At 37.1% G+C, this 14,969-nt stretch overlaps 1 protein-coding gene across 1 annotated transcript in view; it reads left to right on the top strand.

The window, feature by feature from the left end:
- Window positions 1–239: 239 nt before the first annotated feature.
- Window positions 240–14,969, top strand: part of LOC139974445 (ornithine decarboxylase-like) — a 77,634-nt gene continuing 62,904 nt past the window's right edge. The window contains exons 1-4 of the mRNA XM_071981609.1: window positions 240–550; window positions 1,680–1,815; window positions 2,444–2,679; window positions 3,037–3,210. Of these exons, the coding sequence (XP_071837710.1) occupies window positions 2,581–2,679; window positions 3,037–3,210 (273 nt within the window). The 5' untranslated portion in view covers window positions 240–550; window positions 1,680–1,815; window positions 2,444–2,580. The remainder of the gene's footprint in view (window positions 551–1,679; window positions 1,816–2,443; window positions 2,680–3,036; window positions 3,211–14,969) is intronic.

Here is a 14,969-nt window from a genome sequence, read left to right as displayed (position 1 = left end):
GAATATGTTAACTACGGTCTTCATATGTATAGTTTGGAACTTTAGGAGATGATTTACCCACGGAATTCTTGTTTTATGCAGAGCCTTCGCCAATTTGTTCCGGTCTTGCAGTTTTGAGCCTTTCATTACCATATCGAAATGGTCACAATAAGTTGCTATGTATATAGTAGTATAGATGCTATTGGTCGCTGTTATTGTTCGCCAACTTCAGCCCGATTAGTATAGAACCTGGCGTATCAAATGCATAGTAACATTAGCAACCTAGTACACAGTCTTCACGTGGTCAATCCGGCGTGGTTAGTCAACGCTTGCACACGTCGAAGTTCGAACGTTGGCCTAATAATATTAAACTGTTACTGCATTACTATTAAATATCTGGCGTTACACTGAAGAAGCAGTTTGTTCCATAAACCTAGGCTAGTTTTATCTCATAAAAAGTTGACTTTTTCTCCCAGATGTCAATTTTGAAGCTGCGTATATGTCACTCCTAAGGGTCAACATTATTTTCCCTTTGCAAAGACGAATTATCCTGGCTGAACCTTCTGTACAGGTAAGAATTATTTTGCTTCTGTGTCCATAGCCTAACGTACAAGACATCTGTTGCATAGACTGGACCTAAGTTAGGCTGGTGGCCGTGTCATTCCGCTGTCGGTACTTTCCGCCATAGAAAAGGTGCTCTTACCCCATAGAAAAGGTGCCATGTTACCGCCATAGCGGTTAAGCATTGTGTATGGCGGAAAGAGCATGTGCATCATTGTGGGTGAACTGTATATTCTACCTACACTCTACCTAGGACCGCAAACTCCACAAATCGGTCATTTAAATCGACAATCAGAATTGATATATTCAACCAACTATCAATCATAAAATTAATATTTGGAGACAGTGTATTGACTCTTACGAACTTACAATTAAAACAATTCAATCAACCTGTTCATTAAAGACTGTGTACCAATTCCCCCAATCTTGTCTTAACTACAATTCAGTTTATCCAGCCAACCGTCACATTTTGAAGATGGTGTACCAATCCTTCCACGCAATTCAAAGAAAATTTATACCCATACATTCCTGTAGTTGTACACCATGGTCAAATCCTCCCCACTGCTAAACTGCATGAATAATTAGAAGCAAACATCCAAAAATCATTGCAATTAGTGTTTTTCTTAGGCTTATGAATACAGATTCCATATAAGGCCAATGCTATTTCCAGTTGTAAACAGTCAACATGCATCCATTGAACTTAGCCTAGGCCTACAGACTGTAAATGTTGACAAAACTTCTAAAGAAACTTAAAAAGAAATCATTGGAAATGGAGTAGGCCCTAGCCTAATATGACTACTAGATCAGAGGATTTGATTAGGCTATAAGTAATATGCTTGAAGAAGTTAACACATTTTAATTAATAGGGAGTTGAAGGGGAGGTGATGTGAGGAAGGGTTGGCATCTTTGTAATTGTAGCATGACTACCAGTAAGTTTAAATATGACCATTACTACTAGCCTAGGCTCAAGAGTTTTTGCAGCCCTCTTAAGGCTGACAGTGATATTTCTATGTAGAATTTCAGTTATTAAGTGTATCATGAGTAATCTTCATCAGTTAAGTTGTACAATCAGTCATTGCATGTTACTATGTGGTCCCTGTATGTGATTGTACTGTTCATGTGACTATTTCTTCTGCTAGGGAGGACAACACAACAAATACTGGACTGAGGAGCTTGAGGGAATCCAAAACAGCGACCAGCTGATGGTTTTCTGTGAATCTGGTTGGGATCCCAGCTGATATTTGCTAAACAAGGTGCACAGTTTCTAAAAACCATGTAAGTATATCTCTTGAATTGTCATCTTTTTAGCTAACTTTACAAGATCTCTCTATCAACCTAAATGGCAAGCAATTTTCAATGCAAGGACTAACATTAAGTCACTTTGAAATTAGCAACAAAGATAGATAAAAAAGTACTTAAAGCCAGGAGCATGTATTCTTTTTACATGGTAATATGAATAAAATATTATGGAATACTTGCAAATGCCCCACAATGCCTGTGCTACCCTTACAAAAAGTAAAACTTCACTGTAAAAATTTCCAAAATAGTCCAACTTGTCTACCTCAGAGTGGCTCTGCGGATTCAAAGTGGGGAGCTATTTGAGGAGAACACAATTAACATTGTGTATGTGCAGTGCAGTAGACTTTGAAACTCAATGTTGAAATAGTTGTTTCAATGTATTCTGCAATTATGCCAAAATATAGATTTGTTGTAAACAAGTTAAATGTTAATGCTAATATCTTGCTACTATTTTTGTCACTGTTTTTGTGTGAAGATTGAGATGCTACATCGTAAATGAAGGAGCAATGAACTGAAGCCTCCATTGCCGTTTTATAATATTCCTGAGCTATATTTGATCGTTTCCTTGTTGTTGTAAGACTATTCTTTTTTTGCCCCCCATCAGATTTCTTTGACCATCATCATAGGTGTCTTCCAATGAGTAATTTCTAGCAGAAGATACACACACCGAATCAGAACAGAGACCCTTTGTTGGGTGACATTCAAAGAAGACCAAAGTAGATTGATTAAACTGTAATCCAAATGACGACCAGGCACAACAGCGATACTCGTTTTATCCCGGATGGGTTGACCACTCCAACAATTGTACAGGACTTTGCCAATGAACAGTCTGCAAGAGAGGTGAGTCCTTGTGAAGCAGTCTGTTTGATTTCTTTCTATGGTTGATATATTGTGGCAAGGAGGGAATGGAACTTTTATTAACTATATCACAGGAATAGTTTATCCGGTATTGTGTAATAAAATGCTATGCAAAATGGGCAAATAATGTACAAGTGCAAAAACAGAAATTTGAATGATTTCTAGTCATCCTTAAATATTGAATATCCATCTATAGAACAAAACTTTCCAAAGACTAAAGTTGTACATTTTATTTTGTCGATACCTGAGTAAGTTCTGGCAGTTTGAGATTAATTAAATTTTGTTTTACTCACCGAACCCATCTTTACAGATTTTGTCTGTTTTTTAATGTTATTACAGGACATTGATGATCCGTTCTTCGTCGTTGATCTTGGTAACATCGTAGAGAAGTTTAGAACATGGAGAGAGCTTCTGCCGAACGTAGAACCGTTCTACGCCGTCAAGTGTAACTCCGAACAAAGAGTTCTCCAGCTATTGGCTCATCTGAAGATAGGCTTTGACTGTGCCAGCAAGGTGAGCTGTTAATTGTACTAAGGAACTGCTATAGCTTTCTCTCAGAGTCAGCGATGCTGTCTCCAGCTGACAGGGATTTCTGTACCATTAGGGTCTATAAACTTGGTCCATCCATGTTGCAGGACCAGTTAAGTCTCCTGCCCTACTTGAGAGACAAAGCTCCCTGGTTGAGTTTTGTAAAACCATTCTCCTTTGTAATGGATAGTTTTGATTTTGTTTTGGTTGCAAGGGGGGGGGGGGAATTTGGGTGCCCCTAAAAGTGATAGTCAAATTGACTCCACAATTATTAGTACGTCAGGTAGGAGGTAAAACAATATCAATTTCATGTTATACCCTCTCACAGTAGTACTAATTTAATTGAAACTACAAGCCGTCTGTGTTTTACACATTTTTAGGGGAGCCGAACAAAAGAAAGAGGCTCCCTTGTTGACAGGGTTTACAACATCTTCATCTCTGTTTGCAAGAAGTTACAAAAACCTGCTAAATTGGCAGTGTTTGTTCTAGGTAGGTTTGAAGACCATTCTGTTGCATGGAATCCTAATCATGGTCCTGGTGGAGTTTTTACTTGTTTAATGATATGTTTTGGATATTGTGACTTATTTTCAGGGTTGGGGCTGTAACCCTCCTTTCCTTGGGTCAAGGAAAATAGACGATGGGTCAGCGATATTTGGACCAGGTGGGCCTAAGCCTCAAGACAGGATAAAATTGTCTGCAGGTGCAAGTGGTTCAATACTGATATTTTAAAACAACTGTTGAGTCAGTTCTACACAAATTCACAATGAAGACACAAACACAACGAAATGTACCACGAATCACTTAAATATTCACAACAATACTTTTGACTGTCAAAAGCATTGGTAGACAAAAATTATAGCTGTACAGACAAGATAAAAATGAATAGTTTGCAGTGTCAGGCTTATCTCTGTGCATTTGAATTTGTTTGGTTGCAAATAGAGCACACTGCTAAGAGGCAACACTGATTACAACCCATTGTCAAATACAGGCAATTCTAAAGTAGGGGGTCTTCACCTGGAAGAAATTTAAACTAGACCTGAAAATGGTGCATTCTGATGCATATTTAAGCCAGAAGTTTGGTCGTGTAGCGTACTCATTAGATTCTACTAAAAAACTGCTTTTAATTCTTTCAATACCCTCTCCCCTTCCTCTCTCCCCCCCCGCCATCCCTTAGATCGGCACCTGATTATAAACATCATGAGTGCTGTGTGTTTCAAGCTGACTTGCTACAAGCTATTGCCTAGTTTACTCCAGCCTGACTTTCACTTTGTACCTACAGTACAGTTGAAATTGCACATTTGATGTATTGAAGATGTGGGTTTGGGATTCATTGCTTCTCAGTAAGGTACATATTCCAAAGTCTCTTTTACCATCAAAATGTGTTTATTCCAAATTGCCCTTTGTATGTAGAGCCACATACCATTATATTTTTCTGTTTAAATACATGACTGGCTCTTGTGCCTATATAGTCAGATTGTTTAATTCTACATGATGCGAGTTTGGTTACTCTGCTGGTATATCATATGCCAGTTCATCATCAGTAAGGTACTTGTTCACATTTTAATAATTCCCAGAGCAAACCTCTCCAAGCTTACGTAGCAAATAATCATGTGTACGGGGATTTTATCCCTTGTCTAATGAATTCCTTATGGAGACACATGGCCCCCCACCCCTCTTAAATCTGTGCCTCCTTTTGAAGTTTTGATTTCAAATTGTTTATTTCTACACTAATTAGTAAACCTTGCAGTCTCTGTTTCTACAGTTTATTCTCAGATACTGACCTTGATAACAATAAATAGTTTCTATATTTGTAAAGTACTTGGTGCAGTTACCAACTGACATGCTAGAAGCAAATCAAGGATGTACTCCTGAAATCTCATTTCCTACTTGTGTTGATATTCTCGTTAATATGGGTGTCCTTCGGTCAGAACCTTTTACATCCTCCCCCCTCCCCACCACCCCTTCCACTTTGCATCAGGAATTTTTGTATGGTTATCTGAATTTCCTGGCTGTTCTTGAAAACATTTAATGAGAACCAGTTGCTGTACACACAGTATATAATAAATCCAAAGTCCCAATCATTACTGTACATTCAAATTTCTTTAAGTTTACTAGGCATGTTTCTTACCAAGTATGTCATATAATATTTGAAGTTTGCCGGGTTTGATTCATATTCAATAATCTCGCTGCAAAGATTGTCTCTGCAATCAAAATTTAAAAAGAAAAAGAAAAAAGCAAGAGAGCAACAAAGCAACAGGTAAATAATAACAGTACTTACAGTACCACACTTACCCTTCGTTTAGTGACGACAGAATCCTGTTAAGCCGTCTTTAGAGTTTGAGACACTTATCAATGTTGTGTTTGAGTAGTACTAGGGAGGTACTACGGTAGGTGGCAGCAAATGACCAAACCCTGATCAAAACAGTTAGTTTTGGGGGACTCTTGTCAACATACAGGGGATAAAAGACCTTGACATACACTTAGCTCTAGTGTTCTGCATGTAGTGAGCAGGCACATGTGTACAAAATGCAATACCCAGCAAACAGATCTGTGTGTTATATGGATCTAAGAATTACCAGACTAGTTTGTGGTTAAACCATGGACGTGTGTGTACACACATGTTATCTTACCAAGGTCAGCTGAAAATAATAGCTCTCATATACAGGGATGTAAGTCTTCTGTATTTTTACGGAAATCCGGTTTTCTTAAAATTCCATTAAAGTTTCCACAAAATTGTACGAATATCAAAGACACAACGCGGCAAAAATGCCTGGCCCGTTGCAGCAAGCTAACTTCAATTTTCACTCATGGATCAACCAAAATACCATTTTCTGTTACACATCGCATTGCACTGTACAACATTGTGCCATGTGAACATCGTTGCGTATGTGCGAACTTCAAATCGCTATAGCTCATTTCTGTCGTTGAAAAAACCTTGCCTAATTCACATCTTCTTAACTGCTGGTGCTCGACATAAGTTTGGGAATTAACGCTTGTGATATTTGTGAGCAGCGGAAATCTACGAGATTCGCATATGATAGTGGATATTCGTGATCACATTCGAATGTGAGACTGTTTTTTATTCCGGAGTTCGCTGTGACGTATTCGTAACTTTGAGCTAGCCTAACATAACAATAGTGTGTAAGTAGTCAGAACTAGGAGTAGGATGTTTTAGCGCTAATACTTTTGAGCTAGCCTAACATAACGATAGTGTTTAAGTAGTCAGAGCTAGGAGTAGGATGTGTTAGGACGGCATTCACCCGGGGTCTCCGAATATTTTTCCGGTTTTTTTTTGGCGCTGCACTATATCCCTGCATATAGTTTGTTGGTTCCACAACACTTTTTTACTAATTAAAAGAAGATTATTTCCGAGATAAGAATTGAGCAAATTGATTTTACTCATACCGCAATTTCATATTCATTAGAGCCTATTAATTAGAGCCAATTTATTTTTAGTATTAGAGCAAATCTATGTTAATCACCACCATATTAATAAAGTCTGGAATCAATCAACATCATTATTGTGAATAATTCAATTTGGCTGACAATCCTGGCAGAATAACCCAGACAATCACACGACTGAAATCACCATGACAACAGCTAGTCATGCACTAAAGCCTACTACAGTACCATATCTGCTAATCCTCAAAACAATTAAACTTCCATAGAGGGGTCTCAGATAAGGAATGTTAAAGCTTTAGTAATGTCCAGCTTTAGGCATAACTTTGTGAGTCTTGTCTATGTTAAGAGCAATTTTTTTACATCTCGTTTGGTATCCCATGGCATATAATGTTCACCGCTCACTCTTTACCTGTATACCACATGACAAAATGAATAAAACAGACAGTTCAGTTTGGAGATTAAATTGAAAATAGTCATAATTTTTCATCTCAGAACAAACAATAAAACAAAATAAGCAATTTTTGTTATTACCAGGCACCATTTCAAAAGGAGGATCGGGAGGGGGTGGGTGGGGGGGGGGGGGGCTGCAGCATCAAGCAGCCAGGCTGTGTGGGATCTTATCTATTGTGCTCTACATTTCCACATAATAGGCACTGGTAGGTCTTTGATGTGAATTCCTACACACTGAGCAGGTTTTTGCAGCTGCTGCAACGTTTCTTTTGGAGATGTTACCATACTCAGGGGTTTCCTTGATGATACTTTTTAATTTACTATTACACTTTTAGTACGTCTATCCCTTCCAAAATATTACTGTTTTAAAGCATTACTCTTTCAAAAACTCTTTTAAAATATGACTCTTTTAAAATATGACTCTTTAAAAATATTACCCTTATAAAATATTACCCTCATAAAATATTCTTCTTAAAAGCTTTTCTATGACAGGGAAATACTGTATGTCGATGGGGAATTTCCCGTCGTTTTGTAGTTGATCTAGTAGACAGTATTAAACAACTTTCCAAAATGTGACTTAAAATGCGACTTTTAATCAATCTAAGATGCCCACCTTGATTTAATATTCACCAACATAAATCAGCAAGTGATGAATTGTTCAACATTTCATCATCCAGATAATATTTCAAATTAATTGGTATTAATCACGTCTAAGCATCAAAAGTTAGGAAAATTTGAAAGACTTTACATCATTATTATTCTTCACACTAGCCAAGCTTGTAATGTAAACCACCTCGCTATGGGATTTTGGTGTCAAATTACATTGTATGAACTGCACAAAATGAACTAAAAAGCTAGTTACAAGTGTTTTGTATTTATTATGTTTACTTTTTAATGCTCTGGGATGCCAATTCCCAATAAGTAAGGAATGAAGCACATTGGCAGCAAAATTTATGTCACATGGGAAATATTTAAATAGTAAATACATTAACATTGTGCATGAGAATTTCAACTAGTTCAGTGAAAATTTGCTGTTTAGAAAGTCGTTGCAATCAAATTGGTTTGATAATTTTATAATAGATAATTTTGCCCCCCTCCCCCCAAAAAAGATAAAGATATCTAATTCCCCCCCCCTCCCAAAAAAGATAAAAATAGCTAATTTTGTGGTTGGCAGTAACTGGGGATTGAACTCAGAGGAGCTGTTTAAAATTTCAAGCTTTGAAAGTTGTCAATAAGATATAATAAAATTAAAGCATACAATAATAAAACAAAGGCAATGTAAACTAGAAGACAAAGCTCTTTTAAAAAAAATTGATTACCATCACACTTGCTTCTGCATACAAAGACCAATGTCTAGTCTGAGTACAAAAGAAAAAAGCAAAATGTAAAGATTAACTTTCATAAGAAGAAGAAGCTATTTTACAACCAATAGAGTTGAATATGTTGATTTGAATAATTTTAACATATTCCATGGTTACCAAGATCAGGAAGCTGTTAAGATCATGCATACAGTTACTCTAGAGTGATGTTATCATCGTTAGCCATTATTGTAGAGCAACAATACAGCTGTCAATTAATTTATTGTTTGCATCTGGGTAGCGATTGGGAACGGGAGGAAAAACGAAAAGGGCAAGAAACTATCATTAGTAGAGTCACTATATATTAAATGATAATTATTATGCAATTGAAGAGTTTTTTTGGTTCCTTGCTTTAGCAAAAGGAACCTATGCTGTCAGGTTGGCGTATGTGTGTGTGTATGTGTGTATGTGTGTGTGTGTGTGTGTGTGTGTGCATCTGTGACACTTGCTTGGGTACGCTCTATCTCAATAAGGGAATGTTGGATTGAGGCCAAACTTGGACTATAGATCCGCCATATGGAGAAGGTGTGCCCTATTGTTTTTGGTGCCCACGAAGGTCACCAAAGGTCAGTTATGGTCCAAAAACCGAAAATATTAAAACTGCAATAACTCCCAGTGCCAATGTGCGACAAGATTGATATTTTGGGACAAGTTGTGAACTGGTTAGGGGAGCATTTTCAAACTTAACGGTCATGTGATCCGAGGTCACCAAAGGTCAATTAATGATAAAAGTATTTTTGCAATATCTTGAGAACGAAATGTCTGTTAGGGTTGGGAGTTGCCTCAATGTAATCCAATTGTTGACCCGCATCTGGGTGACCCTTGACCTCAATTTGACCTCTGGTGACCTTTTCGTGTTTTTGGGATTTTTACAGTTTCGATGCTATTTTCAGATGTCAAAGGTACCTTCTGATCATAAATGTCAATGGGTTGACCCCGTGTGACCTTTATGTGCGAAGTTATATGGGGTCAAAGTTTTTCGGTCGGAGTTAGGATGGTTGTACAGACTTTTCGTTTTGTTTTTTGGAATCAGGAGATTAAACTACATCTGAAACCAAGGTCAAAAGGTCAAAGGTCACATTAGAAAAAATGTGCTTATTTTGGGAGGAAACGAGCAAAAAAGAAAATGTTTGGTTTTGATGCTAGATTTGGATATCAAAGGTACCTTCCGATCAAAAATGTCAATTGCTTGACACCCGTGTGACCTTCGTGTGCGAAGTTATACGAGGTCAAAGTTAATTTTCAGACATTTAATGCAACAACTCCCAGTTCCAAGGTGTGACATGGTTGATATTTTTGGACAAGTTGCAAATGGTATAGGGGAATATTTTCAAACTTAACGGTCATGTGATACAAGGTCACCAAAGGTCAATTAATGATAAAAAACTAGTATTTTTGCGATAACTTGAGAACAAATTGTCCGTTAGAGTTGGGAGTTGCTTCAATGAAATCCAATTGTCGACCCGCATCTGGGTGACCCTTGACCTCAGTTTGACCTCTGGTGACCTTTTCGTGTTTTGTGGATTTTTTACAGTTTCGATGCTATTTTCAGATGTTAAAGGTACCTTCTGATCATAAATGTCAATAGGTTGACCCCTGTGTGACCTTCGTGTGCGAAGTTATTTGAGGTCAAAGTTAATTTTAAGACATTTAATGCAATAACTCCCAGTTCCAAGGTGTGACAAGGTTGATATTTTTGGAGTAGTTGCAAATGGTATAGGGGAATATTTTCAAACTTAACGGTCATGTGATACAAGGTCACCAAAGGTCAATTAATGATAAAAAACTAGTATTTTTGCGACAACTTGAGAACAAATTGTCCGTTAGGGTTGGGAGTTGCTTCAATGTAATGCAATTGTCAACCTGCATCTGGGTGACCCTTGACCTCAATTTGACCTCTGGTGACCTTTTCGTGTTTTGTGGATTTTTACAGTTTCGATGCTATTTTCAGATGTTAAAGGTATCTTCTGATCATAAATGTCAATGGGTTGACCCCCATTTGACCTTCGTGTGCGAAGTTATTTGAGGTCAAAGTTAATTTTCACACATTTAATGCAATAACTCCCAGTGCCAAGTTGTGACAAGGTTGATTTTTTTGGACAAGTTGCAAATGGTATAGGGGAATATTTTCAAACTTAACGGTCATGTGATCCAAGGTCGCCAAAGGTCAGCTAATGTTAAAAAAGTAGTATTATGGGGGGAGAAAATGGGCAAAGAAAAAATGTTTGAATTTTTACAGTCATGCTCTATTTAGGTCTCACCGATCAAAAATGTCAATTGGTTGACCTCCGGGTGACCTTTGTGTGTGAAGTTACATACAAGTTCAAAGTTAATTTTTTGACATTTAATGCAATTAAATCTCACTGCCAAGGTGTGACATGGTTGATATTTTGAGACAAGTTGTGAATGGGGTGGTGGAACATTTTGAAACTTAAAGGTCATGTCATCTGAGGTCACCATTGTTATCATATCTGTTGACACGCTTGTAGGTCTCTTATATTTCTTACATTTTCGACGCCATATTCAGATGTCAAAAGTGCCTTTTGATAAAAAATCCGATCACATTTTGTGATCACAAAAGTGTTGGCTATAGTGTTGGCTACTTTATGGGAACATGTAGGACCACAATTACTTGGACTATTTCAGCCCAATCTTGCTATGATAATATTATGTGTATTGTCATATACCCCAAGCAAGGAACCACAGTGCCCTTGGGCTCTTGTTTTAATAATTCAACCGGTAGATGCATCCCGTGGTTATCAAAATCGTCCCCAGCAGTACAGTTATTAGCGGATATATCCAGCAACATACCTACGTATACAAAGGCTTTTATCTTTGAGAAATGATGAGACGTAATAACAAGAAAAAATAACTAGCCTCTCATGCTCCTCTCTTGTGGATGTTGCAAGATTTGCACCTTCCTGTGAATTGATACACAAAGTATAAGCTTCATTATAAGATACTATGCATTGAGGATATTGTAATGATGAATAAATTTCTATGTCACTCTTCACTTGCCTCTTTCCTGGCTATAACGAGCAAAATATTCATCTCAGAGCCTCATAATTGTTGCTCGGTGCGTTGAGTCTTTTCCAGAAAGGTTTCATTGTAGTTTTTAAGTCGACTGAATTTAAAGAGCTTGGGATTTTATCACAGTCCGTACCATTGTACTGTACATACTTACATCAAACAGGGAAGGCAATATATTCTAAAGTGTCGTAAAAGATCATCGAGTCGGACCTTGTTCTCAAAATCACAAATTGCAGAATTGGACATATTTCAGTCATTGCATCAGTGCATTCATTCATTCAATAAGATTATTAATGAAAAGTCATATTTGTTTGGGATTTGGTATGCATGCTTGATGGTTGAAAGGATAAAGAAGTATCTGAACAATAAGAAACAGTTTAGTACATCGATCACAGTGGTGCCTGGGACAATGTAATGTAGCCATGTATAGCTTGGTTACCATGACACAAATTAACGTGGACCACATATCCCATGGAACACTGCACAGATGCCTATAGAAGGTGCTAACATAGATGTGTGTAGTTTCAATACATACAAGCAAAAGAAAAATTTTTAAATAAAAAATTCTTAATACTGATTAAAACTTGTATGTAAGTTGTTACTATTGATAAGTTTGGGCACTTGTTAGTTTCAAATGTCTTTTTTTCTTGTCAATGTGTATTAGGATCAGATAAGTGTTGTATGCTACATTTGTAGAAGTGTACTTTTTGTACTTTTGGAAGTTAACTATGATTTGTATGGAAAGAAACCCTCTGAACGATTCTTTTTAACTTGCTTGATACCCAGCAAGTTATCCTATAGTCTGTGGTACCAATAGGTTGCTTTAAGGACCTATTTGGTAGTCCCTACATATAAATAAAGTTAGATGAAACAATCCATGGTGCTTTGATAACAGTTCTTATCATATAACATTGCTGGTACACAACCCTTTTTAATTCCCCAGTGAATTAGGTCGCCAGGAGGAATATCCTGTGACGACTAGATCTAAATTTTTCCCAAATTCTGGTCGCCCAGAATGAAAATGTGATCGCCACTTTGATATGCTAAATATTAGTACAAAAAACACTAGGCCTAGGCTCAACATCGAGTAGCACTAGACTGTACATGTGTACACGCACAGAATCGTATAAAGACGTATAGGATAATAGGGTTGGGCGATGTATCGAAAATTATTATTATCGCGATAATTTTTTTTCAAGACAATATTTTTTGAGGATTGAACAAATGACGATAACTTCTTGTGAAAGAAATTTGATATAAATGTGGGAAAAAAATGCAATTATCCGTTCTCCGTTTTATGTGTAAATGTTATTCAAGCATTCCATGGTTAAGAAAGTTGAAAAGAAATCAAGTTTATCAACTTCATTTACTGACTTTTGAACTTTGTTAAAACCTTTCCTTTACAAAATTCACTGTATAGAGAACAAAACTCTGAAAATCAGTAGAGAAATTACCAATTGTGTACGAAAAGTTAGTTGGTACACCTTTAAAATTTTACAAAGGATCGAGCAAAATACTTTCGAAAAATTCATGCGAAACTGGCATATCGTGCTAAATGCAACAAATGTCATGTAAACAAGGCTCTAGTACACCCATTTATGAATTAACCATAAGACCACATCTGGTGTTGAATTTCCACCAAAAAAGGAAAAATTATTATCCTACCACAGTTAAGTGTATAGTAAATAGCCTAACCACTTTGTCGGTTACGGATCTCACGTAACAACAAAAACACAACTATAATTTGTATTTTGCGAAGTTGATGTTCTCTACAAGGACATGGAAACAATATTTAGCATTTAGTTAATCATGCCAAGTGGCCTAAAATATGGAATTGCAAGGTTTACTTTTATATGACCATACCGTAGCTATCGGGGCCATGATATCGTGCTATGTCTGTATGATATAGACTGTGCCTCGTGTATCATGGGGAAAAGAATGTTTTGTTCATGCGGAGGAGTCGGTTGGCTTGAGGTGTGTTTTACTAACCTTCATGTTACGGGGATATTTACCTACTTTTCTTAAACGTCTAAGATAATATTTCGCATAACTTTACCGATCCTTTACTGACTGACCTAATTAATTCTAGAGCGGAGCGAAAATAGTTTACTCCAGGAAAAGTTTTTTGGAAACGTGCCAAAAATGTTAACAAACAGGTGTTAGACAGGGGGTTGCAACTTGCTTGACAAGGTACCTGGTAAAATTTGCTGCACATGTAGCCTACCAGGGTTAAACACTGCAGTTGTAAACTGATGTACGTATAGTGCACGCTGTTCATTGTTAGGCAGTCTTGAAACAGGGCTTTGCCGAACGTAGTTTGTTTCATAATATCGACAGTTTTGTAAGTTAAACTTTTTAATGATTGTAAGACAGATTAAATCTCTTTTTATTTTATCACATAATATTGCTACTCTAACTTGTCATTTTAAACAGTTTTGTGACAATTTAAATTCATCATGGTGAAATTTTCAGTTGCAAAAACTGATCGCCACAGTATTATAGGTCTGGCGACTAGCATTAATTTTTCCAGAAATTCTCATCGCCAGCTGAGAATTGCGGTCGCCAATGTGACCATGGCGACCGTAATTAAAAAGGGTTGCTGGTACAATAATAGTGTAAGTTATGGGTTTGTTGCTTTGAAAGAATGGATTTATGAATCATCTGATTATATAAACTGTTTGGTATAGCTGCCATGGCATTAGATTTGCTGCTGGGAATTGAATTGATGCTACCTCACGACGTAGTCATAACCTAAACCGGGTGACCTGTGTGACGACCGTACACCAGCAGGTCACCAACTTGCAAAGTACTTTGCTTTAGTAGTAATGAGTTTAACCTTATACCAAGGTCTGGGCAATTAGTTACAAATTTTAATTACTCAAAATTTAGTCACTTTTGGCAACAGGATCCTAACAGAATCAAAGTAATGGTCTCCATGCTGGTCAAGGGCTCTTCTGGAGTGATAAGTAGAGGCTGTCGTGCATCCACATCATCTTTGACACCTGGGTTGTTGTTGTAACTGGAACAAGGGTCTAATTAAAGGCTTATTAGTATTTGCATAAATTAAAACTTGTTCAAACAGTACACATAAAAATGAGAAACAAATTGCTTTGACTTCAAATTTCTTATTAAATCTTTAAAAAAGAGTTCATTCCCTCCCCTCAATCATATCTACTACCAGGTTGCCAACCTCTCACATAATACCCCCATCTCCTCCTTTACCCACATATATCCCTTCCCATAGCAACATACATGTTATGTAAAAGCTTATGCTTATTGTAAAGAGATGTATAACCACTAGTCCCAATCAAGGTACCGACAGTGAAGTAGGACAATTTTCAACCAAATGTACCCCTCTGTAGTACTCTGCGCTATGCCCCCACCCCCCCCCCCCACCCCCTGCACTTTCCAGCTCACCTCCTTGGTATTGGCAAGCTCCAATAATATAAACTCAAGTCATATACATTTACAATTTATATTTTATACACAGTAATGTATGTATGT

Source organism: Apostichopus japonicus, chromosome 9 (genome assembly GCF_037975245.1).
Source record: "Apostichopus japonicus isolate 1M-3 chromosome 9, ASM3797524v1, whole genome shotgun sequence".
In the NCBI taxonomy this organism is placed as follows: Eukaryota; Metazoa; Echinodermata; class Holothuroidea; order Aspidochirotida; family Stichopodidae; genus Apostichopus; species Apostichopus japonicus.
This window is presented reverse-complemented; position numbering and strand designations above follow the sequence as displayed.